At 36.8% G+C, this 25,518-nt stretch overlaps 1 protein-coding gene across 2 annotated transcripts in view; it reads left to right on the plus strand.

The window, feature by feature from the left end:
• USH2A (usherin) overlaps window positions 1-25,518 on the plus strand; it is an 801,896-nt gene that overhangs the window by 243,123 nt on the left and 533,255 nt on the right. The window contains exon 21 of one of the 2 annotated variants that reach the window (XM_050780510.1): window positions 11,509-13,033. In XM_050780510.1, coding sequence (XP_050636467.1) covers window positions 11,509-11,753 — 245 coding nt within the window. In that variant the 3' untranslated portion in view covers window positions 11,754-13,033. Of the gene's footprint in view, window positions 1-11,508; window positions 13,034-25,518 lie in introns of those variants that run through there. The other variant, XM_050780502.1, reaches the window with a different exon arrangement.

Here is a 25,518-nt window from a genome sequence, read left to right on the forward strand (position 1 = left end):
ATAGAGTGACTTCAAGGAAGAAAGACCTGGAAGTTAAGCAGTGGGAAGAATGGACAATGATAGCAAATATTGTAGCCCATGGTAGTACCATTAAATAAAAGGGGAAAGATCGACAAAGAACATATGAGAGAAATAAACTTGTGAGTTTATTTGATCATTTGATAGAAATACATCCATGACAATTATAACCATCCAGCAGCAGAAATTGCAAATCTGGAACTTAAAAATGGTGCAGATTTTGTAATCATCTGCATATAGATGGGAGCTAATGCTATAGGTTATAATCAATTAGTGAAAGCAGAGAAAAAGCAAAATAGAAGTCCAAAGAAAACACTTTAGTGAATATTCTATTCGGAAAGAAAAGAGAAAGGAAGAGTGAAGTGAACAGAGGTATGGTCAGAATTAGGAAAAGAACTAAGAGGAAGAAGCAGTATTAGAAAAGTCAAGGGAAGAGAGAATTCTAGAAGGAGAATGTTGTCTGTAGTGTCATATGGTGTAGGGAAAGCAAGAGAAATGTGACCTAAAATGGAAGCAAGGTCACTGGTGATTCTCTGGGGTTTACCCTAAGTAGCATGGTTGAAGCAGAAGCTGGAAGGACTGAGCGGAGGCAGGAGGAGATATAATGGTAAATTTCAAATGTGTGGTTTTTTTATTCTTAGCTAAAGTTCTTCTTCTACCCAATTTTCATTCTTTAAAAAATTGAATTACCTTTTGTTTCTATATAAAATCCTTTCTCTTCTAAAGAAAAATTTATTTTAGTGTTTTTTTCTGGAAAAAAAATATTTATTTTCTAATTCCTTAATATTTTTGTTAGAACTATCTGATTCTTCACCTGCCCAGCAGAAAAATAAAGTCTCTTATATGACAAAAGTATGAAAAAATAATTTTACTTACAGTTGGGTTTATTATAAAATACACCGTTTTTCGGGTTGCTCAGATCAGTGAAAATAAACTTATTTGCTTTTGTTTGAATACCAGCCAAAAATTAAAAGTCCATCATCCTTTTTGCCTCCTTCCTTATTCAGTAGATGAATGTGTATTTCTAAATGTTTTTCTAAAATAAAACATCTGAATAGAACATATAAATATTAAATCATAGAAATAAACTGTAGGCCTATAATAAGGCCGGTTCTTTTGAGTGGTCAACAGTTTTGTTATAGGAGAGTAATAAAAGTTGACTTGCAACTTTATGGTTCGTTCGGCTCTGTTTTTTCTACTATTAACATTGAAATTTGGAGAGTATATACTATTCCAATGAATTCCAATGGATTTGTGGGAAATTTAACTCTTATGTCTAATAGCTCATATGAGCACATTATCAGAGATCAAAGGAGACCAGTGACCACTCAAAAATTTTGAAGTTGATGGGTGCAGCACAGCAACATGGCACAAGTATACATATGTAACAAACCTGCCCGTTATGCACATGTACCCTAGAACTTAAAGTATGGTAATAATAATTTTAAAAAAATTTTTGAAAAAGAGCACCACAAATTAGAAGTAGTAATTAGCCTTTTAGAAGCATTGAATCATGAAAAGATATGTTGCCTCCTTAAATCTCAGTCTCAAAAATCAAAAAGATACTTGTGAAGATTTATCTGTCTGTTTCATTAAACAGCTTGAGAATTATAATTGGTTCTCTCTTGTTTTAAACATTTTTTCAATTAAATATATGATTAGAATGGGTACATTTCATCCAGAGTACTGCATTGCTGCTTCTTTAGTTTTGATACCTGCGACAAAGTCTGAGAACTGATTTGAGAGAGGTGTTCTCTCAGGAGCAGCTGCATCTCTCTCCATTGCAAAATCTTCAAGCAGTGTTATTGATGGCTTTGGAGTTGCTTCTGGGTGTATGAAGGTAATGAGTTGATGAACTGGGCCCTCTTAAAATCCTTGTTATACTTTTCTTTAAGATTATCCTTTTAATCTGGGAAAATTTGTGTATTTCCACCCATTGCAAATTGAGTTTAGTTTAAACCCTTCTTATGAGAAATTACTTTAGGAGATCCATTCCTGAAGGGACAATGTGATATTTCCCTTGCCTGTCATAAATTGACCTCCATACTACAAGCTTAGAAGTGTCCATCTCGCATTAAGCAAGTAATTAGTGTGCATTAAATTTTCTTTCTGAATGCAAAGTAAAATGTATAGGCTGTTTGCTGCTGGATTGAAAACACACATTGTTTTGCATTCGGGTACGTAAGTCTTTTCCTTGTGAATAGCAGCCAGAGTGATTAAACAAGCACTCTTAATATGTTAATTTATAATTTTAATTACAACAATCTTGTATATATAGTAATTAGTGAATACTAATATAAATATTTTTCTACCTTTTTATTCATAATGCATAAACCAATCACCCAGTTACTTCTCTGAGGTTGCCTGTTTTTGTTTCATAATACAATCTTTGTTCTTAGTTATGAATGCATTTTGTTCATTCCTGTCTTCAATAATCCCTCATTAAGCTAGTCACTTTCTGCTCCATGCTAAAAAGGAAAAATTATCATGCAAATGTGGCATGCCATATTAAAAAGCACATTACCAAACACTTTTGTTGCTGTCCTTCAATTAGTTTCCCTTCTTTGAATTTAATTCCATTTGTTGTTAAACTATTGACTTGATGTATGGACTCATGAATCTGAGGCTGCTGCCAAGAAAGTGGGGAAAAAAAATCAAAGCCTCTTCGAAGAGCTGCAAAGGCGAGCTGAAATGAATTTGCTTCACCTTTGACAAGAACACTTGAACAGCAATGGAATCCTCTGATTATTCAACTGGGCTAATTATCCAATTATTTATTTCAAGAATAAAGGCACCATTTTACAATTAAGGACGTGTAAAGTAGTCTGAGAAATTTGGTAATGACAGATGACTTAAGTAACTTCTAAGATAAACAGTATCTGTGCAAAACTTGTCCCACCAATTGTTTTCAGGCAGGAGTTCTTGTGTCTTAGCATCAGTGAAATCCTGAGTGCACTGAAGGTTTTTTGTTTGTTTGTTTTGCTCTTTCAACAGAAATTATTTCACACTTGTAACCAACATGTCAAATTTCCATGGCTCTTAAGCAATGTTTAAGTTATATTTCTCTTGATTAAAAGCTTTTGGTTCAAAGCAATACTTTTTAATTGCCTAATGATATAAGTCAGTTCTTAGGAAAGAACCGCACATTTAGGAGTTCATTTGCAATATAACTGAAAAATTCATTGCATGGCAGTAAAACAATTTACTGTTAATTACAAGGAGAAGAATTTGCTGTAGCATGCTCACAGATTGCCATGAATCATGCAGCACTCCTAGAGATTTATAACAGATGTGTAAGTGGGATGAATTAGCAGGGTTTAATAACAGAGACACAAATCATGCAGACTTCAAGGAGCTTTAATTGATATACTAGAATGTGACGGGCATGAATCACTCAGCCATTCAACAGCACTGTAACATATGGTCAGCTCAATATGCCGCATCTTAAATCGGTTGGTGAATCGTAGGTTGTCCCATATGGTGGAAGCAATATATTTTTCATGATTAAAAAAAATGCATCCATTTTTTAAAGAAATATGATTGCAAAGCATGTTTGTTATTGAACAGTCACCTGAATGCCAAACTGCTTTTTTTAAATGCTATTTTTTTTTTAAACATGGCAGCTTCTCAAAATAAATAGGGGCTACTCCTTGTAGTACCAGATCGCTGGAGGCATTATGAAACCAAATCGGTGCTTGCTGGCACACTCGATCCGCAGCAAGCCTATAGAAAAGCACAGCTGATGATTGCTGTGATTGTCAGGGAAATCCTTCAGGCTGGGGCAAAATAAACAAATGAAAGGATGATGTCACTTTCAGAGAAGTTCAGGAATGCCCAGCTCTGTAAATTGAAGAAAATGAGTTGGATGAGAGATCCCTACTTAGTAGGGTAAGAAAGTGGCTGTGATAAATAATACCATGACCCCTAATGTAACAATTGGATGTAACATTTTATACTAACTTCTTAATTAAATGCTCGGTCCTTCAGGGGCATTTTAAAAGAAGCACCGGCTGGTCATCACATAGATGGTAGCACCAATTCCAAGGCATTCTTGAAGAATTCTTTCAGTATCTGCAAACAGGTCCCCTGGTTGGAGACTGGTAACTGGTAGTGCGCAAACATGTTTTTATTGGAACTGGGATCTGGCAGCTTTTGGAAAAGCTTTTGCTGCATTAGTAAATCTGACAGACTTGAAAAAGGAATATTGCAGCCTTAGAACTGTGGCTGCCAGAATTTAATGTCAACAATTAAAATTTATTTTGATCCTTACCTAGTGTTTATTACTGTTTGTATACACAACAGACCTTACTAATACAGAGATGCACTATTAGATGGAATTACCATCTGTTCAGAGGGAAATGCTGGCATCTGTCTTAGACGCTAAAACTAAAATGATATTATTTCTAACAAAACAAAATTAACTGCTTTTTACTCACCAACTTTAATTTGTAGTGTGTAGTTATATCCGAGGAAAAGGCTTGTTTATGAACTGTATGATGACCTCTGTGGCCAGGTCTATATTTAGATATGCGACTTTACCAGGGGCTCTACTGGCCTTTTTGGCATGTGGAAATGGCATGTAGAAATCACACTTTCAATACACAATTTTAGCTTTATAATGTGCTATGTATCCTATAAGTCATTAAAACAACACAATCAAACTATGTAAAAATTGACTGAATCAGAGAGATTCTAGTATGCAAAATATTTTGACAGATGTGCCCTAAAAAACTGCAAGGAAAGAAATTAAATAGGCAAATTTCATCAGAACAAAGTTGCTATAGGTCCCACAGTGACACCTTTAGGAAAATACAAACTGTATCTTTCTTCTCTATTAGACTATTTTAAATTTTCTCCCACATTGACATATATAAAAAATTTATATTCAGTGTCACCTCCTTTTAATTTAAAGTCTAAGTATCCTATTAAAATAGGTCTTTAGCTTTTGGAAGTTAGAGAATTTGGAGGATCAAGGACAATGGTAGTCTTCATACTGATGTTAGATCAGTGATGCTACGTTCTGAGAAGCCAGACTTCTATTCTATATATCACAAAATAATAAATTTTGTCACACCAGCATTTAATGCATGTACACAGTGCATTAACTGTAACTGTAGTACATTTATTTGTGCTGGAGGAGACTTGAAAATGATGAAAAAATCAATACTTTGCTGTCAGAGAAGCAAGTGTTACGATGCATTTAAGTAGTTAATTGCATAAGCCCCATAAAAGCTTCAAGTTTGGGTAGCAAGGATGCCATAATTACAGTCCAAGCAACTACCTTTTATTAACGGTGGACTTTAGGGAACGGTGGTTGCTGTCATGATTGCTGCTATATGTGCAGTTTCGAAATAATGGATCCTCTTCTCTCTTCATGTGTAGGATGGTAGTTTTGTGCAAATTATTGTGATTGCCAGAACAATAACTGGTTAAGGTAATGTTTGTTCACCATGTTCACTGAACTTCTCTAAAAGCAGGGTTTGCTAGCTTTTCTTTATGTCATAGAACACATAGACAAATCATATTTGTATGCCATGCTAAGGTAAAGGAACAAGGTGGCTGAGAGCTGAAGGGGATAAACCAGAGGGGCTCCTGCTGGCTTCCCAGGAGCGAAGAGGATCAGGATGTCTGGCACCCATTCATGGCTTATTAACTTAGAAGTACTGCTTTAAATTATTCAATCAAAAAATTTTGAAACTGGAAGAGGTCCTAGACATAAATCAAGCCTGTCACTCTAACAATTGAAGTAACTGAAGAATAGAGAGACCTAATAATGGATTAACCAATGTTCCATATTGAGGGTCTTAAAGAGCTGATCTAGAGCCTACATTTTCTCCTCTCCAGATCTTCTAGTAATATGCACTCCTGAAGATGACTTGTCAACAAAGAAGAAAATGGCAAAATATATTTTATTCTTTCTTCCCTGGTCAGATAATAGACAGTCAACAAGGTGGTGTTGAGTCATCCCTGAGAGTTTCTGGTGAAAACTTTTCCTCTTTAGGACACTGATTGGTGAGCAGCTACAGTGGCAAAGCTGCAGCAGAGAAATCATGGCTCATGATCTGAACTTCTTGTTTGTGTCCTGGTCCCAGTGCCCTTCTGCAAGTGTTTTGGCCTAGTAGAGTTTGGCAAATTGCTTTTCCTGGCATAGTTTTGCATTTCTGTGAAAAAGTCAAAATCATTTTCTATTGACAGGATGCTTATTAAGACTGTCTTATGTAGTCTGCTCCCCACCCACCCCTGAAACACAGAAAGACTGTTTATTCTTGAATTCTTGTCATCATCATAGAAAGTTGATGATGTCTTAAGCTGTTGACACAGCCATACAGTCTTCATAGGCCAAAAACGAACAGATTCCTTGAAAACAAATGAACAGATTCCATTTTAAAGACCAGTACCTCAGAAAGAGCTTTGTTCAGCTTTTAGTTCTTATCCTATGGTGCTCAAAATGCCACACTACATAAATTTGGCAAGTCTAAATGTATTCATTGTGATATACTACTGATTATGTTATAAAGTAATAAATGCTGCGTGAAGAAGAATGCATATTATAACATTTTATAAAAGAATATCTATACATCAAATAGATAGACAAGAAATCAGATTACCCCTATTAAAAATACAAATGCTATTTTAAAAGTACAAGAATTTTGTACTTTTATCCCAAGCAAAAATAGACACTTTATTCTTAGACATGATGGATAATGAACATTCATTTTAAACTTTGTATATTGTTCTTAGAAATAATGAATATTGAAGATTCATTTTAAACTTTACATTTACAAAACAATTTTCTATGTAAATACAGATAGATTTTGAATATAGATGAATTATATTCCTTAATAACATATAATTTGAAAGATTTGTTCTTGTAATGATAGTGCCTTGTATTTGTATAGAAACTTGTTTTGTAAAACATAAAGCAAATATACATATTGTTGTAGAAGCAATTGTTGTCAACGTATTTCACTGAAAATGTATCCTCATGTTGCAGATGGGAAAGCTGAAGCAGATATGTGTTGAGGGATTTTTCTAAAATCACACAGATTTAGACATTAAAAAGTGAAATATAATTTTTAAAAGTCTACCAAATCCCTTTCATTATTCAGTGTTGTCTCCTAACGAACTGTTTTGTAAATTAACAAATCTTTAAAGATCATATTTATTTTTACCTGTAATTCTTTTCCTTTGAAAATCTGATGAATAATTCATCATTACCCCAATCTCATGGTGATTCTATGTGCGTGTATGTATGTGTGTTTAATGGTTCAGGAGTATCTATTTTTCTTCATATTCTACTTATATGTATGTGACACCAGTCTAGTTTAATTGATTGACAGTTTCACTTAATTCCCCCTTCCAGCCTTAGAGGAACTCTGAAAAGAATAACTCTGTAGGATGTTCACCCTTTCAAACAGGCTTAGTTGACTCCTGTATGTGAAACTGTAAAACCCACCTGCTGGAATGTTTTTTGTTTTGTTTTTCTTTTAAGCAAGACAATAAAAAATGTACTCTAGTTCTATTCATTCTCAGGAATTGACTTCTAAAGGACAGTCCCGTTACTTGGTGGAATAATTCCTCTGGGAATCAAGAGTTGCTCTACTACTTAAAGTTTAAATGGTAAACATTAATTTTAATGGACTCTCAAGAATTTCCCTATTGATTAGAGTCACTTGGCCAAATTAAAACAAAAATGTGTGCTCCAATTTTCTATAATTATTACACAAAAACGACAGAGTTGCCAGAATTCCTTTTGTTTAGTTTTGTTTTACACTTAATCTATATTCCTGATTAAGACGTAATTTTTGGACTATGCTACAGATGGGGGAAGGAATCTGATTTCTGTGGTGGTGCTGAGCTTCAACATTATCTCCATTGAGTTGAGTGGTTGGAGTAGAGATGTATCAACTTTCAAACAAATGGGACCTGGAGAAAGGCTGCTTTCAAACAGCAATGAAACTCTTCAGTTTTTAAGATGTATAGGAGGCGTCTTCATTCTTCTTCATTTGGTTAAAATGGGAATCCTATTCTCAACACACCAAATATGTATAATTTGTGATTCTTTATCTACATCTTTGGTGTCCAGTATGGTAGTCATGAATCATATGTAGCTATTTAAATTTAAAATACAGCTAATTAAAATTAAGAAATTTGAAATTCAATTTCTCATTCTCACTAGCTGCATTTCAGATGCTCAATAATCTAATTATAAGGCTAGTGGTTACCGTATTAAACATTACAGACCTAGAACATTTCCTTCACTGAAGAAAGTTCTATTGGATAGTACTGGTCTAGTAGTTTTGGGCTATTGGATATTACTAGACTAGTTTATGAAACTAAAAAGTTCTGGTCTCTGTGTCCCAAAACTCTAGGGAATCTAGCAAATTGCAATTTAAAAATTTTGTAATTGGTTCTTCATTGCTTCCCTGAGCCCAGGACTGAAAAATATTTGACAACCTTCCTTTCCCAGTTGAGATCATAGCCAAGGATGGCCTGCTAAAATTTTAATACAAATATGTAACTCTAAACTCTGAAGAGAGACTTGGTGGGTAAAGAAATTTCTGAATGACTTAGCCTTTTATTTTGTTTTGGATTATTTTGAAGTGAGATCGTAGCCTGTAGAATGAAATCTTTGAGAGTCTACCATTTAACTGATTTTTAGCAGAAAAAAATGCTAAGAGAAATTATGCATATAATTCACAGATTCATACATATATTAAAATAAAAATATCACATGGGCTGCAGTGGCAGAAAATAACCAGAATTGTTAATTATCTTTCTAACTTGATGAACTTTTTGCTCAGTGCCTTTTCTTTTTTACTAAAAGTTAAAACAGAATCAAAATGAATTGTTTCTCTTTGAAAAGCTGGCCCAAGGTCTAAAAAGTAACAGATAGTAATTGTTCTAAGTTGCTTTATGGTGAATTTCCTTTCATGGTTTAAGGGCTTCAATTCTTATATCCACATCATTTTGATTTATATTTATTGAAACAGGCAATGACTTTGTGTCTGTGTATGGCTGTGTTAACACAGGTGTAAATTAAAAGTCCACAGACATAGTTTGGGCCCTTAATAAATAGGCTCGGTGATTATGACATTTGTTCCTTTCTCTACTTTCACATTTCAAATCCAGCAGACACACTTAAAGGGGGAATGAATCTCAGCTCACAAACTCAACTGTTTAAGGAAAAAAAGAATCAAACCAAAACAGACCTTCATTTTCAATAACTCAGCTGTTAATCTGAACCTCATTTCCAGCAAGTTGTACGGAAAACCTTAATCTCGGTGACTCCTAGTGTTTCCCAGGAACCTTCAAAGAATTGCCAGTGTCCCACCACCTAAAAGCATGGCAAGGTCCCAATGTATGCAAGGGCGTGAGGCCACTACTACTCCCAGGCTAAGCCCACTCCTGGTGGTGGGGTCACTTCAGGGCCAGGGTGCTCTCTAGGACCAAGAGGCTGACCAAAGTTAGGTGCCTGGACCATTGTGTGTAAACTGCTGAACTCACAGGCTTGTTACTTTGTGCTGATGCTCTGTTTAACATTCAGAGTGGTTATTGCTTGTTTGCTTTAATTTAGATCAGTTTTTAAGCTTTAAAAATCAGAAAATTACATACAAAAGGAGCTTTTTGACCATAGAAGATATACAGATGGCAAATACACATAGGAAAGATGTTCTATATCATATGTCGTAAAGGGAAATGCAAATTAAGATACCACTACATACCCATTAGAATGACCAAAATCTGGAACACTGACAACAAATGCTGACGAGGCTGTACAGTAGCAGGAATGCTCATTCATTGCTAGTGGGAATGCAAAATGGTACAGCCACTTTGGAAGACAGTGTCTTGCACAACCAAACATGCTCTTACCGTATGATACAGCAATTGCACTTCTTGGTATTTACTCAACAGAATTTAAAACACAAAAGTCGGATATATAATTAGATATATAATTAGATGTGCATATATATGCACATCATAGCAGCTTTATTCACAATTACCAAAACTTGGAAACAACCAGAATATTCATCAGTCGATTAATGAATAAATAAACTATACTACATCCAGACAAGGGAAAATTATTTAGCATTAAATGAGCTATCAAATGATGAAAAGACATGAAGGAAACGTAAATGCATATTATTCAGTGAAAGAAGTCAGTCTACAAAGGCTACATGCTGTATGATTCCAACTATATGACTTTCTGGAAAAGGCAAAACTATGGAGATGAGTAGTTACCCAGGGTAGGGGGAAGGAGAGATGAATAGGCAGGGCACAGAGCATGTTTTGGGTAGTGAAAATTTTCTGTATAATAGAATAATGATGGATTCATGTCATCATACATTTGTCCAAACCCAGAGAATGTAAACACCATGTGTAAGCCCCAGTGGAAACTATGGACTTCGAATGATAATGATGTGTCAATGCAGATTTATCTACTGTAGCAAATGAACCATTTGGGTGCCGGATGTTGATACTGGAAAAGACTGTGCATGAGTGGGGAGATAGGGTAGAACTCTGTATCTTCTCAATTTTTTATGAACGTAAAACTGCTCTTAAACAATAGAGTCTATTGGGTATAGTGGCACCTGTCTGTAGTCCCAACTACTTGGGAGGCTGAGACAGGAAGATTGCTTGAGCCCAGGAGTTCCAGGCTGTAGTGAGCTATTATTGTGCCTGTGCATAGCCACTGCACTCCAGCCTGGGCAACAATGTGAGACTCCATCTCTAAAACAAACAAACAAACAAAAAGGTTACCCCTGGCACATTGCCTATGGTGTAGCCATGTTCCACAGGAGCAATCAAAAATAAAAATAATACAAGCCTTTTTAAAAATGACTTTCTGACTTATTTTTACACAAGTGCAAAGTTTTGGTAAACCTGTGTTAATATTCCTGCATTACCCATTGGTTGGCACGGATTATGCTTGGCGCCTGTAAATTACAGCACTGAGTTGAAGCCACTTTAAGGCGAGGGCCTCTGCTCTATAGGTTTAGTGCTAGTCATTGGCTGTAGGTTTCACTGCAGGATCCTTTGGCTCCAGGGTGAGGCAGTTTTTACTCAGCCAAGGGAATTTCTACACAGAAGCGGGCAGCCGTGAGCCATGAGAGACCAACAGGCACAGAAACTGGGCCATTGGGGTACCTCCTTGGTAAAGGGACTGTGGTTGGGGCACCACCCAGATTACAGCAGCTACTATAATATATAAGATCTATTATTTAGCTAAAAAGAATAGAGAAGTTATTTTCAAGAAAAAATTTAATTTGAAAGTTTTGTGTGAAGTATGTTGGCTATTTAAATTTTGTTTCACTGCTTTTAAGATAAACTCTATCTTTTCAGTTCCTAGAACCATACAGATACTTGAAACCACAACTGATTTGATTTTAAGTGTGATATATACAAGTACATATATGCATATATGTGAATATGTGTGTCTAGAGACAGAAACCAAATTCTTGAATGTAACAAGTGTTTTCTAATATTTAGCACCAGCACAACTGAGGCCTCCTCTAGTTAAAGGAATCAACAGCACAACAATCCATCTTAGGTGGTTTCCACCTGAAGAACTGAATGGACCCTCTCCTATATATCAGCTGGAAAGGAGAGAGTCATCTCTACCAGCTCTGATGACCACGATGATGAAAGGAATCCGTTTCACAGGAAATGGGTATTGTAAATTTCCCAGCTCCACTCACCCAGTCAATACAGACTTTACTGGTAAGTGTGTTTGACATTGCTTTATTTAGGAGACACGAAGCTCCAAAATGTTTTCTATTATTTTGATATTCCTTTACAATGAATTTTTATTATACATACTTATAGAAATACTAATTCAGCCCTTCGATAACTTTTGCATGATGGTGTCAGCATGTCCATCTTTACAGAATTCTGGGGAAAAAAAAGTCAGGTAAGTGAAGGAAAGGAAAAAAAAAGATGCAGGTGAAGAAGCAGCCTTATTGGATCAAAGTATGTGCCTTGTATTTGTATTTTTGCGAAGTATTTGCAAGGATATGTTTCTTGAAATATTATTCACTGTGTTCTCTGAGCAAATGAGTTTGCAAAATGCCTTCATGCTATTGGAGATTCTCAGTGTGCACCAGGTTACTAAAACTCCAAAAAGCATTGTAAGAATGCTATTTAACTTTGCTTAGCTAATCATGCCTAACAGATATTTGATGTAACATTTTCTTTTTCTTTCTCTCGCTCTTTCTTTCTTCCTTTTTTCACTGTGGCAACTTAATATCTCATGTTCTATGATGAACATTGTAGGAAAAACTAATGCCAGAGGAAACGTAACTCCTCTAGGCCAGGACTACGGTAAAGCAAGTGAGGCTCTTGCCTCAGTCACAAAATTTAAAGGCACTAGAAAACTCAGCATTGATGTAAATATTTTAATGCAATATTTTTAAAAATGAAAATCAATGTGAAAACACTGCAAAAATATTATCAAAAGCTTAAATAAAGACAGATTGGACCCTGTACCGGCACAATCCTGCCTCACTGGCCTTACTAGTACCACAATATTTTGGAAGTCCCATGACCTCTGTGAATTACAGCTTCTAATAGCATGATTTCAGTATAGCCGTAAAATATTCAACTATTTATAATACATACTTCACTTATCCAATTTTTAAAAAAATTTAAGAGGTATAAGATATATATTATTCTGTAAACTCATAAAGATGTTCATTTAATTATCCATAAGAAAGTCATTTTGGAGCAAATAGTCTTTAAAATACTGCATATGTGAAGACAATGAAATGGAATTAGAGCTATAAAAATTTATATTGTTTTATTTTTACCTAAAATAGTAAATAGTTTGCTTTTCATTGAGGCTGGCTGCGGATGCACCTTTGTAATGAATCATGATTATATTCTAGCTGAGATATATTGAGATTAATGCATGCTTAACTACTCTCCCAGTATGTCAAAATCATCGCAGAGTATTAGAAATTGAATCATTGAGCTAAAATGCTTGACTTCTGCTTTATATTCGTAAAATGGCAAAAAAGAAAAGAAAAAATAGTTAAGGAAAAGGAACACATGAATAATAGTAAAAGTCTTTTCCCAAATGAAAATAGAAAAAGTCTTTTCCCAAATGGTCCAATATTTGGCTTTGATGTGTTTCTTCCAAGAAATAGCATCCGTTTCCATTCAACTGGGCATAGCTGCTGCAAGGATGTCAGCTTGGATTTGCAGGCTAGCCAGCAGACAGATTTTTGATGGGATCACCTACTGTTGTTGCAGTGAAAGATAGAGTGGCCCGTCCACCGTTAATAAATTTAGTCATCCTCGCTATCTCCCTTGCCGGCCTTATACTCTGAGGTGCAAGGGCTAGGGGCAGATGCAGTGTCTGGGAAGTTTTCCAAATTCCTCTTTAAAAAGTTAGGCTGTAAACACTGGCCTCGCTAAGCAGGATCCTTCTGTCTGTAACAAAGCCTCCAGCTGCACAGAAAATGTGCTTGGAGTACACATCATTTGAAGGACAAGGCAGGGAGATCACAATTTTGGCTTGAACTGCTCCCTGGAGCTTTGGTGATTCCTGGAGAGTGAGAAGTTCTTCTGTGTTCAGGCACATTCTGGGACATTGCTGATGCCCTTTTTAATGGTAGCTTGGCTTTACTTTTAAGACTCCCTTTAACTTTTAATATAACCAGGTATATACTAAATTATTGGTTTGATCCTTTGGCTGACTTGCCAGGTTTGATTGAATAATTTTATTGAGTTGTACCAAAGCCTAACTAAATGTCCCCAATTAATGAGCTAGGACAAGTTTTCAAAACCAACTCAATAACTTTCTGTAAACTTGCACTTTCTTAAATAGAGAGGTAAGCATACAATTAGCATCTTACATTATTCTTACTGATAAATTCTCCTATCCAATCCCTCTGCAACCCTGTAAAGTAGCTCTTCTTACCCTCATAGTGCAGGAGGAAAAGAGGCTCAAGTGAGTGACTTGCCCATTGTGCCACAGCTATTGAATTTCAGGGTTGAAATGTGACCTGGAGCCTTCCAAATTTAAAGGCAAGGTCTCTGCTACAGGGTGGAAAGGAACTTTTGTAGCCTGTTCTTTGGAAGTGTTAGAATAGGAAGTATATAAAAGTAAGAAAGAGGGATAGGAGGTGAAATAATTATCACCCAAACATTCCTTCTCTAATACTGCTAAACTTTTTGGATTTGTCTTTCAGTTAGTTTCAGCTCACAAACAGCAAGTAGTGTTGGCATTATTTATTCATTTATATGTATCCCCAAAGACATGTAGGGATTTTTTTTTATAGCGATTAAACCCGGAGTGTTACTAGGAGCTAGGTGTTTAAGATATAAATAACATTATGTAAAATGGGCTGAAGTGCTATGCGTTAAACAGTGCTTTCAACTTATATTCCTTTATATTTCATGCAGTTTTTATATTCTGAGACAAATTTAATGAGCAAATCCTTGAACCCTCTAATATGATGAATTACATTTTTATTTATTTATTTATTTATTTTTTAAATTTATTTATTATTATTATACTTTAAGTTGTAGGGTACATGTGCATAACGTGCAGGTTTGTTACATATGTATACTTGTGCCATGTTGGTGTGCTGCACCCATCAACTCGTCATTTACATCAGGTATAACTCCCAATGCAATCCCTCCCCCCTCCCCTCTCCCCATGATAGGCCCCGGTGTGTGATGTTCCCCTTCCTGAGTCCAAGTGATCTCATTGTTCAGTTCCCACCTATGAGTGAGAACATGCAGTGTTTGGTTTTCTGTTCTTGTGATAGTTTGCTAAGAATGATGGTTTCCAGCTGCATCCATGTCCCTACAAAGGACACAAACTCATCCTTTTTGATGGCTGCATAGTATTCCATGGTGTATATGTGCCACATTTTCTTAATCCAATCTGTCACTGATGGACATTTGGGTTGATTCCAAGTCTTTGCTATTGTGAATAGTGCTGCAATAAACATACGTGTGCATGTTTCTTTATAGCAGCATAATTTATAATCCTTTGGGTATATACCCAGTAATGGGATGGCTGGGTCATATGGTACATCTAGTTCTAGATCCTTGAGGAATCGCCATACTGTTTTCCATAATGGTTGAACTAGTTTACAATCCCACCAACAGTGTAAAAGCGTTCCTATTTCTCCACATCCTCTCCAGCACCTGTTGTTTCCTGACTTTTTAATGATCGCCATTCTAACTGGTGTGAGATGGTATCTCATTGTGGTTTTGATTTGCAGTTCTCTGATGGCCAGTGATGGTGAGCATTTTTTCATGTGTCTGTTGGCTGTATGAATGTCTTCTTTTGAGAAATGTCTGTTCATATCCTTTCCCCACTTTTTGATGGGGTTGTTTGGTTTTTTCTTGTAAATTTGTTTGAGTTCTTTGTAGGTTCTGGATATTAGCCCTTTGTCAGATGAGTAGATTGCAAAAATTTTCTCCCATTCTGTAGGTTGCCTGTTCACTCTGATGGTAGTTTCTTTTGCTGTGCAGAAGCTCTTTGGTTTAATTAGATCCCATTTGTCAATTTTGGCTTTTGCTGCTGTTGCTTTTGGTATTTTAGACATGAAGTCTTTGCCCATGCCTATGTCCTGAATGGTACTACCTAGGTTTTCCTCTAGGATTTTTATGGTATTAGGTCTAACATTTAAGTCTCTAATCCATCTTGAATTAATTTTCGTATAAGGAGTAAGGAAAGGATCCAGTTTCAGCTTTCCACTTATGGCTAGCCAATTTTCCCAGCACCATTTATTAAATAGGGAATCCTTTCCCCATTTCTTGTTTTTGTCAGGTTTGTCAAAGATCAGATGGCTGTAGATGTGTGGTATTATTTCTGAGGACTCTGTTCTGTTCCATTGGTCTATATCTCTGTTTTGGTACCAGTACCATGCTGTTTTGGTTACTGTAGCCTTGTAGTATAGTTTGAAGTCAGGTAGCGTGATGCCTCCAGCTTTGTTCTTTTGACTTACGATTGTCTTGGAGATGCGGGCTCTTTTTTGGTTCCATATGAACTTTAAAGCAGTTTTTTTCCAATTCTGTGAAGAAACTCATTGGTAGCTTGATGGGGATGGCATTGAATCTATAAATTACCTTGGGCAGTATGGCCATTTTCACTAATTGATTCTTCCTATCCATGAGCATGGTATGTTCTTCCATTTGTTTGTGTCCTCTTTTATTTCACTGAGCAGTGGTTTGTAGTTCTCCTTGAAGAGGTCCTTTACATCCCATGTAAGTTGGATTCCTAGGTATTTTATTCTCTTTTAAGCAATTGTGAATGGAAGTTCATTCCTGATTTGGCTCTCTGTTTGTCTGTTACTGGTGTATAAGAATGCTTGTGATTTTTGCACATTAATTTTGTATCCTGAGACTTTGCTGAAGTTGCTTATCAGCTTAAGGAGATTTTGGGCTGAGACAATGGGGTTTTCTAAATATACAATCATGTCATCTGCAAACAGGGACAATTTGACTTCTTCTTTTCCTAACTGAATACCCTTGATTTCTTTCTCTTGCCTGATTGCCCTAGCCAGAACTTCCAACACTATGTTGAATAGGAGTGGTGAGAGAGGGCATCCCTGTCTTGTGCCAGTTTTCAAAGGGAATTTTTCCAGTTTTTGCCCATTCAGTATGATATTGGCTGTGGGTTTGTCATAAATAGCTCTTATTATTTTGAGGTACGTTCCATCAATACCGAATTTATTGAGCGTTTTTAGCATGAAGGGCTGTTGAATTTTGTCAAAAGCCTTTTCTGCATCTATTGAGATAATCATGTGGTTCTTGTCTTTGGTTCTGTTTATATGCTGGATTATGTTTATTGATTTGCGAATGTTGAACCAGCCTTGCATCCCAGGGATGAAGCCCACTTGATCATGGTGGATAAGCTTTTTGATGTGTTGCTGAATCCGGTTTGCCAGTATTTTATTGAGGATTTTTGCATCGATGTTCATCAGGGATATTGGTCTAAAATTCTCTTTTTTTGTTGTGTCTCTGCCAGGCTTTGGTATCAGGATGATGTTGGCCTCATAAAATGAGTTAGGGAGGATTCCCTCTTTTTCTATTGATTGGAATAGTTTCAGAAGGAATGGTACCAACTCCTCCTTGTACCTCTGGTAGAATTCAGCTGTGAATCCATCTGGTCCTGGACTTTTTTTGGTTGGTAGGCTATTAATTATTGCCTCAATTTCAGAGCCTGCTATTGGTCTATTCAGGGATTCAACTTCTTCCTGGTTTAGTCTTGGAAGAGTGTAAGTGTCCAGGAAATTATCCATTTCTTCTAGATTTTCCAGTTTTATTTGTGTAGAGGTGTTTATAGTATTCTCTGATGGTAGTTTGTATTTCTGTGGGGTCGGTGGTGATATCCCCTTTATCATTTTTAATTGCGTCGATTTGATTCTTCTCTCTTTTCTTCTTTATTAGTCTTGCTAGTGGTCTGTCAATTTTGTTGATCTTTTCAAAAAACCAACTCCTGGATTCATTGATTTTTTGGAGGGTTTTTTGTGTCTCTATCTCCTTCAGTTCTGCTCTGATCTTAGTTATTTCTTGCCTTCTGCTAGTTTTCGAATGTGTTTGCTCTTGCTTCTCTAGTTCTTTTAATTGTGATGTTAGAGTGTCAATTTTAGATCTTTCCTGCTTTCTCTTGTGGGCATTTAGTGCTATAAATTTCCCTCTACACACTGCTTTAAATGTGTCCCAGAGATTCTGGTATGTTGTATCTTTGTTCTCATTGGTTTCAAAGAACATCTTTATTTCTGCCTTCATTTCGTTATGTACCCGGTAGTCATTCAGGAGCAGGTTGTTCAGTTTCCATGTAGTTGAGCGGTTTTGATTGAGTTTCTTAGTCCTGAGTCCCAGTTTGATTGCACTGTGGTCTGAGAGACAGTTTGTTATAATTTCTGTTCTTGTACATTTGCTGAGGAGTGCTTTACTTCCAATTACGTGGTCAATTTTGGAGTAAGTACGATGTGGTGCTGAGAAGAATGTATATTCTGTTGATTTGGGGTGGAGAGTTCTATAGATGTCTATTAGGTCTGCTTGCTGCAGAGATGAGTTCAATTCCTGGATATCCTTGTTAACTTTCTGTCTCGTTGATCTGTCTAATGTTGACAGTGGAGTGTTGAAGTCTCCCATTATTATTGTATGGGAGTCTAAGTCTCTTTGTAAGTCTCTAAGGACTTGCTTTATGAATCTGGGTGCTCCTGTATTGGGTGCATATATATTTAGGATAGTTAGCTCTTCCTGTTGAATTGATCCCTTTACCATTATGTAATGGCCTTCTTTGTCTCTTTTGATCTTTGATGGTTTAAAGTCTGTTTTATCAGAGACTAGTATTGCAACCCCTGCTTTTTTTTGTTCTCCATTTGCTTGGTAAATCTTCCTCCATCCCTTTATTTTGAGCCTATGTATGTCTCTGCGTGTGAGATGGGTCTCCTGAATACAGCAGACTGATGGGTCTTGACTCTTGATCCAGTTTGCCAGTCTGTGTCTTTTAATTGGAGCATTTAGTCCATTTACATTTAAGGTTAAGATTGTTATGTGTGAACTTGATCCTGCCATTATGATATTAACTGGTTATTTTGCTCGTTAGTTGATGCAGTTTCTTCCTAGCCTCGATGGTCTTTACATTTTGGCATGTTTTTGCAATGGCTGGTACCGGTTGTTCCTTTCCATGTTTAGTGCTTCCTTCAGGGTCTCTTGTAAGGCAGGCCTAGTGGTGACAAAATCTCTAAGCATTTGCTTATCTGTAAAGGATTTTATTTCTCCTTCACTTATGAAACTTAGTTTGGCTGGATATGAAATTCTGGGTTTAAAATTCTTTTCTTTAAGAATGTTGAATATTGGCCCCCACACTCTTTTCGGCTTGTAGAGTTTCTGCCGAGAGATCTGCTGTTAGTCTGATGGGCTTCCCTTTGTGGGTAACCCGACCTTTCTCTCTGGCTGCCCTTAAGATTTTTTCCTTCATTTCAACTTTGGTGAATCTGGCAATTATGTGTCTTGGAGTTGCTCTTCTCGAGGAGTATCTTTGTGGCATTCTCTGTATTTCCTGGATTTGAATGTTGGCCTGCCCTACTAGGTTGGGAAAGTTCTCCTGGATGATATCCTGAAGAGTGTTTTCCAACTTGGTTCCATTTTCCCCCTCACTTTCAGGCACCCCAATCAGACGTAGATTTGGTCTTTTTACATAATCCCATACTTCTTGCAGGCTTTGTTCATTTCTTTTTCTTCTTTTTTCTTTTGGTTTCTCTTCTCGCTTCATTTCATTCATTTGATCCTCAATCGCTGATACTCTTTCTTCCAGTTGATCGAGTCGGTTACTGAAGCTTGTGCATTTGTCACGTATTTCTCGTGTCATGGTTTTCATCTCTTTCATTTCGTTTATGACCTTCTCTGCATTAATTACTCTAGCCATCAATTCTTCCACTTTTTTTTCAAGATTTTTAGTTTCTTTACGCTGGGTACGTAATTCCTCCTTTAGCTCTGAGAAATTTGATGGACTGAAGCCTTCTTCTCTCATCTCATCAAAGTCATTCTCCGTCCAGCTTTGATCCATTGCTGGCGATGAGCTGCGCTCCTTTGCCGGGGAAGATGCACTCTTATTTTTTGAATTTCCAGCTTTTCTGCCCTGCCTTTTCCCCATCTCTGTGGTTTTATCTGCCTCTGGTCTTTGATGATGGTGATGTACTGATGGGGTTTTGGTGTGGATGTCCTTCCTGTTTGATAGTTTTCCTTCTAACAGTCAGGACCCTCAGCTGTAGGTCTGTTGGAGATTGCTTGAGGTCCACTCCAGACCCTGTTTGCCTGGGTATCAGCAGCAGAGGCTGCAGAAGATAGAATATTTCTGAACAGCGAGTGTACCTGTCTGATTCTTGCTTTGGAAGCTTCCTCTCAGGGGTGTACTCCACCCTGTGAGGTGTGGGGTGTCAGACTGCCCCTAGTGGGGGATGTCTCCCAGTTAGGCTACTCAGGGGTCAGGGACCCACTTGAGCAGGGAGTCTGTCCCTTCTCAGATCTCATCCTCCGTGTTGGGAGATCCACTGCTCTCTTCAAAGCTGTCAGACAGAGTCATTTGTGTCTGCAGAGGCTTCTGCTGTGTTTGTTATTGTTTACTGTGCCCTGTCCCCAGAGGTGGAGTCTACAGAGACAGGCAGGTTTCCTTGAGCTGCTGTGAGCTCCACCCAGTTCGAGCTTCCCAGCAGCTTTGTTTACCTACTTAAGCCTCAGCAATGGCGGGCGCCCCTCCCCCAGCCTCGCTGCTGCCTTGCCGGGAGATCACAGACTGCTGTGCTAGCAATGAGGGAGGCTCCGTGGGTGTGGGACCCTCCCGGCCAGGTGTGGGATATGATCTCCTGGTGTGCCTGTTTGCTTAAAGCGCAGTATTGGGGTGGGAGTAACCCGATTTTCCAGGTGTTGTGTGTCTCAGTTCCCCTGGCTAGGAAAAGGGATTCCCTTCCCCCTTGCGCTTCCCAGGTGAGGCGATGCCTAGCCTTGCTTCAGCTCTCGCTGGTCGGGCTGCAGCAGCTGACCAGCACCGATCGTCCGGCACTCCCCAGTGAGATGAACCCAGTACCTCAGTTGAAAATGCAGAAATTACCGGTCTTCTGTGTCGCTCGCGCTGGGAGTTGGAGACTGGAGCTGTTCCTATTCGGCCATCTTGCTCCGCCCCCCCGAATTACATTTTTAAAAGTTAATAACTTTAAGATAAACTAAGATGTCCTTTATTTTGAATTATTCAATTCAAAATCTCAAACTTCAACTAAAATGACTTCTGAATAGAAATATCAATTAGTACTCAAAGACAAATATAAGGTTGATGTACATAATTATACATATTTTATATATGAAAAGATAAGTTAGATTGTACCCATCAATGAGAGGAATTATAAATGCATTCATAACACATTTCATGGCCATGAGCATTATGTTGAAAGTCTCAGTAAGAAATAGCTCATTATTGTAGTACAAGAAACAGATATCTTATACAACTTAGGCCTCTTTCATATTTGCTTTAGATATTTTTATCTTACACAATAGAAAGAGAATAATTCAAGCATATGAATATATGCCCTAAAATGTTAATATTGTAAATTATCAAACTTAATACTGTAAATAAACTCTGTCAATTTCTACCTTTGGGCAGAATAAAGAACCAGCAAAAGCTCTTTTGAGACCTGTTTTTGCTTCCTTTTCTTTTCTGATACAAGTATTCTTTTAAAAATCTAATCTCCAGGAAGAATGTATTATCAGTCATTTACATCATAGTTTAAATTTAAAATAATTAACTCTCTGTATATGATTATCAGGACTTCGAAGAAGATTAACTGATAAATTAGTTTCAAATCCAGGCCCCATTATTTATTAGCTAAATGTAATTAGACAACCCATTTAATCTTTTTTGTGCTTCTGTTTCCTTTTCTTTAAAATTAAAATAATTCCACTTACAATATTGGTATCTAGCAGGTAGGTGAGGATTTAAAGTAGATAGGCCACCTAATGAACTTTGCACGGTATCTACCACAAAGATTATTTAGTACTCATTAAACATTAGCTATTAGTTATTATTCATTTAACAAATATTTATTAATTGCCTACTATGAGACAGGAGATTTCCTGAGTGAGAGTATTCTGCAGTTATAAAATCAACATTCTATTAATTTATTTGCTGTTACACATGCAAAATATGTTTGCTCAAATGTTATATCTGGGGCATGAGTAATATGCAATATTCCATATTAAAATGTGATACTTAATTTTGCTATTGAAAATAGTTAAATTAATTGACGTAGTGTTGAGGACTTGGGCAAACTACTTTTCTGAGTGTTTAATGTTGCTAATCTATTACATTGAGGATTTTGTTGGGTGATCAATGTTTCTAACCTCTAAAATTCCAATTCTATGAATATAGAATATTTAGGAGGCACCGCAATCCAAAATACAGGCTGTAACTGTGGCATCTGTGAGTTAAAAAGCACCTAGAGTTTAAAATAAATTGTTTTCTATAATATTATGTTTATTAATACAATTTAAGATTGATATAAATTTACTGTTTTTCTCTAATTTAAGAAACTTAGTGATATGGGCAGAATTCAACATAAAATAGATATTCAATTATGGGGTCATATCAGATGTTATAAAAAAGGTAGAAAATTAAAATAGCTTCATGATCTTATAATTGGGCAATGATATAAACAATCATGGTGAAATAGGGACCTGGTTACATGGGGTTAACAATACATTCTTCTTCCAACACAGGAATAGCAAATAGAGTCTCCCCTCGCGTATGCAACTAGAAGGGGATATCACTGTGTCTTTGGAGAGGAAAAAATCATGCTCATTTTTTTTTTTCAGGGATGCAGAGTAAATCTACTTGATTTACACAAAGAATTTAGTTATTTCCTTGTAATGCTAGTAATCCAAATGGAACCTGGTAAAAACAGCAACTAAAATACTGCTCAGATTGGCATTCCAAAGGTGACCCTCTTTCTCCTTGTCACTTATTTTTTCCTATTAGTGAAAACAGGTCCATGATCATTTGGGGGAAGGTTTGACTATTGTAGTATCCAGATGCCAATCACACCAGCCTTTTAAACTGCCTTTACTGGTGACCCTGCCCAGAAATCAGGAACTGCCTTTGGGGAGATCTTTGTAGCAAACCACTGGGGAGATGAGCACACACATGCACCTGGATATAATTCCCTTTTATTTGTCTTCACGAGAAATGTGATTACTGATGTTGAATATCTTGCAGATGAGAACTCTGTACAGTTTCTTCATAATAATGATGTTCAAGGACACTAAATGATTGTCATACATTTTTGTATCATAGTATTCACTTTCCCAAAAATGGCTGAACTAAAATGCTTTAGAATACAAAATGCAATTAATTACCAAGGGACGAAAAAAGAAATGCAGCCACCAAAAAATCAATATGTTTTAAGAGCATATTTTTTATTTCTTTTGCTCTATAATATTTGTGACTTATTGTTATTAGTTTTTATTATTTTTAGTGAATTGGGACATTTAAGCACTTCATTAAAAGAAAGCTGATTATAAGCAGTTATAGCGAAGGTGCAAGTAGGGCAAACTTCTTCAGATAGATTAATTAGTAAAAGCATATTAATTCTGACCTTCAACACCCTTGGTGTCCCAGTATTTGTTTTCCTTGGAGTAGGAGCAAGTATTTTGCCAGAAAGCTCTTGAAAAAAAGAAAAAACAAAACAACTAAACAAAGCCCCAGTTCTTTTCAAGACCGATTTAAATCACAAATTTTACCTAACTTTGATGTTAGTTTTCGGTCCTAGTTATTGAAAAACAAATATAATAATCTACTATGTGTCCTAGAAGTTTAATGAACAGGCAGTAATTATACTAAAAAAGTAAAGGAAAGAGTAAGAACATGGTATGTAGGAGCAAAGTAAAGGAGAAAATTCTCAGGCAGTGACAAAACTCTGCTGTGTTTTCTGATTATGAAACAATCAGAAGAGATGAGAATGTCTAGTTGAGTTAATCAGTTTGGACTGAGGACAAGGACCAAAATGCATATCTTCTTAGAATAACAGAAGTCACACTGATCCATGATAACTAGAGATATGGAGAAGTAAACATCAAGACTCTATATTTTTTATTATATTTAGTAAAGAGGTATAAGTAAGTTCCTAGGAAATGCCTTCAGATGACATTGATGGCATTGACAGATGGGAGAGAACCATTATTTCCCCATTCACCAAATTCATCATCAGGCCAATTTAAGGATGCATGTGTTTTAACCCCTGCCTTTTAAAAGTGACTTATTTTGAAGTACATTCCTATAAGTTTCCCTTTGTTTGAAATATTAATATGAGGTAGCTGGTAAGCTGAGCCAACACTGAAAACAAACTGTTTTTGTTAGCTGTTAGCAGTATTTTACTTAACTTAAAGCATCTGTTTTTGTCCATCACTGTTAAAATTTTTCAAAATGCATTGTCACCAGATATAAAAACGACACATGTATTCCTATATACTCATGCCACATGCATGAACATATGTTTTCCATGAGGTCTCTGGGTTTTCCGCAACCACTCAATGGGTTCTCCTTGCCTGCTGCCTAGACAGAGCCAATTTATCAAGACAGGGGAATTGCAATAGAGAAAGAATTTAATTCACATAGAGCCTGCTGTACTGTACGGGAGACTTGAGTTTTATTATTAGTCAAATCAGTCTCTTGGAGAGTTTGGGAATCAGAGTTTTTAAGAGTAATTTGGCTGGTGGGGGGGCAGGGAAGTGTGAGTGCTGATTGTTTGGGTCGGACATGAAATCCTAGGGAGTCAAGGCTATCCTCGGGCCGGGCGCGGTGGCTCAAGCCTGTAATCCCAGCACTTTGGGAGGCCGAGACGGGCGGATCATGAGGTCAGGAGATCGACACCATCCTGGCTAACACGGTGAAACCTCGTCTCTACCAAAAAATACAAAAAACTAGCCGGGCGTGGTAGTGGGCGCCTGTAGTCCCAGCTACTCGGGAGGCTGAGGCAGGAGAATGGTGTAAACCTGGGAAGTGGAGCTTGCAGTGAGCTGAGATCCGGCCACTGCACTCCAGCCTGGGTGACAGAGTGAGAGTCCGTCTCAAAAAAAAAAACAAAAACCAAAAAACAAAACAAAGCTGTCCTCTTGTGGTGAGTCAGTTCCTGGGTGTGGACCACAAGATCAGATGAGCCAGTTTATCAATCCTGGTGGTGATAGCTGATCCCTGGAGTTAAGGGTCTGCAAAATATCTCAAGCACTGATCTTAAATTTTCCAATAGTGATGTTATCCCCAGGAGCAATTTGGGGAGTTTCAGAATCTTGCAGCTGGAGGCTGCATGGCTTCTAAACCATCATTCCTAATCTTGTAGCAAATTTTTAGTCATACGAAGGTAGAGAAGTACCCAGGCAAGAAGGGGGTCTATTTAGGGAAAAGGCTGTTACCATGTTTGTTTCAAAACTGAATTATAAACTAATTTTTTTCCCCAAAGTTAGGTCAGCCTTTGCCCAGAAATGAGCAAGGACATATTCGAGGTTATAAGTAAGATAGAGTTAGTTAGGCTAGGTCTCTTTCACTGTCATAACTTTCTCAGTTATAACTTTTGCAAAGGCAATTTCATTTCTATATAGTCTCAAATAATACCTGCTCAAATTGTCCAGCGTCTTTTCTGCCAATATGTTGGTATTTTGGAATCTTTTCAAAGACTTCATTGCTTAAAAAAATGGTGCTGCTTGACATTTTGTATCAATATAACACAGATTACTTTTAATTTCCCTTTCATTCAGCTTAAATGGGTAGGAAAAGGAACTTTGAGCAGAAAAAGGATCACAATTGGTCAGCAATGGTAGTGAAACTAGCAGCTTTGAAGATGATTGGTTTTTGATTCAGTAAGATGAGTTATTTTCTGTATGCTTTCTAGAAAAAAATAGTTAAAACATTTAAAAATGTGTAGTTACAGTTATTTTATACCAGTTACAGCACTCTTGAAGAATATAGATTAAGTTTCTTTCTATGCA

Source organism: Macaca thibetana, chromosome 1, assembly GCF_024542745.1.
Source record: "Macaca thibetana thibetana isolate TM-01 chromosome 1, ASM2454274v1, whole genome shotgun sequence".
NCBI lineage: Eukaryota > Metazoa > Chordata > Mammalia > Primates > Cercopithecidae > Macaca > Macaca thibetana.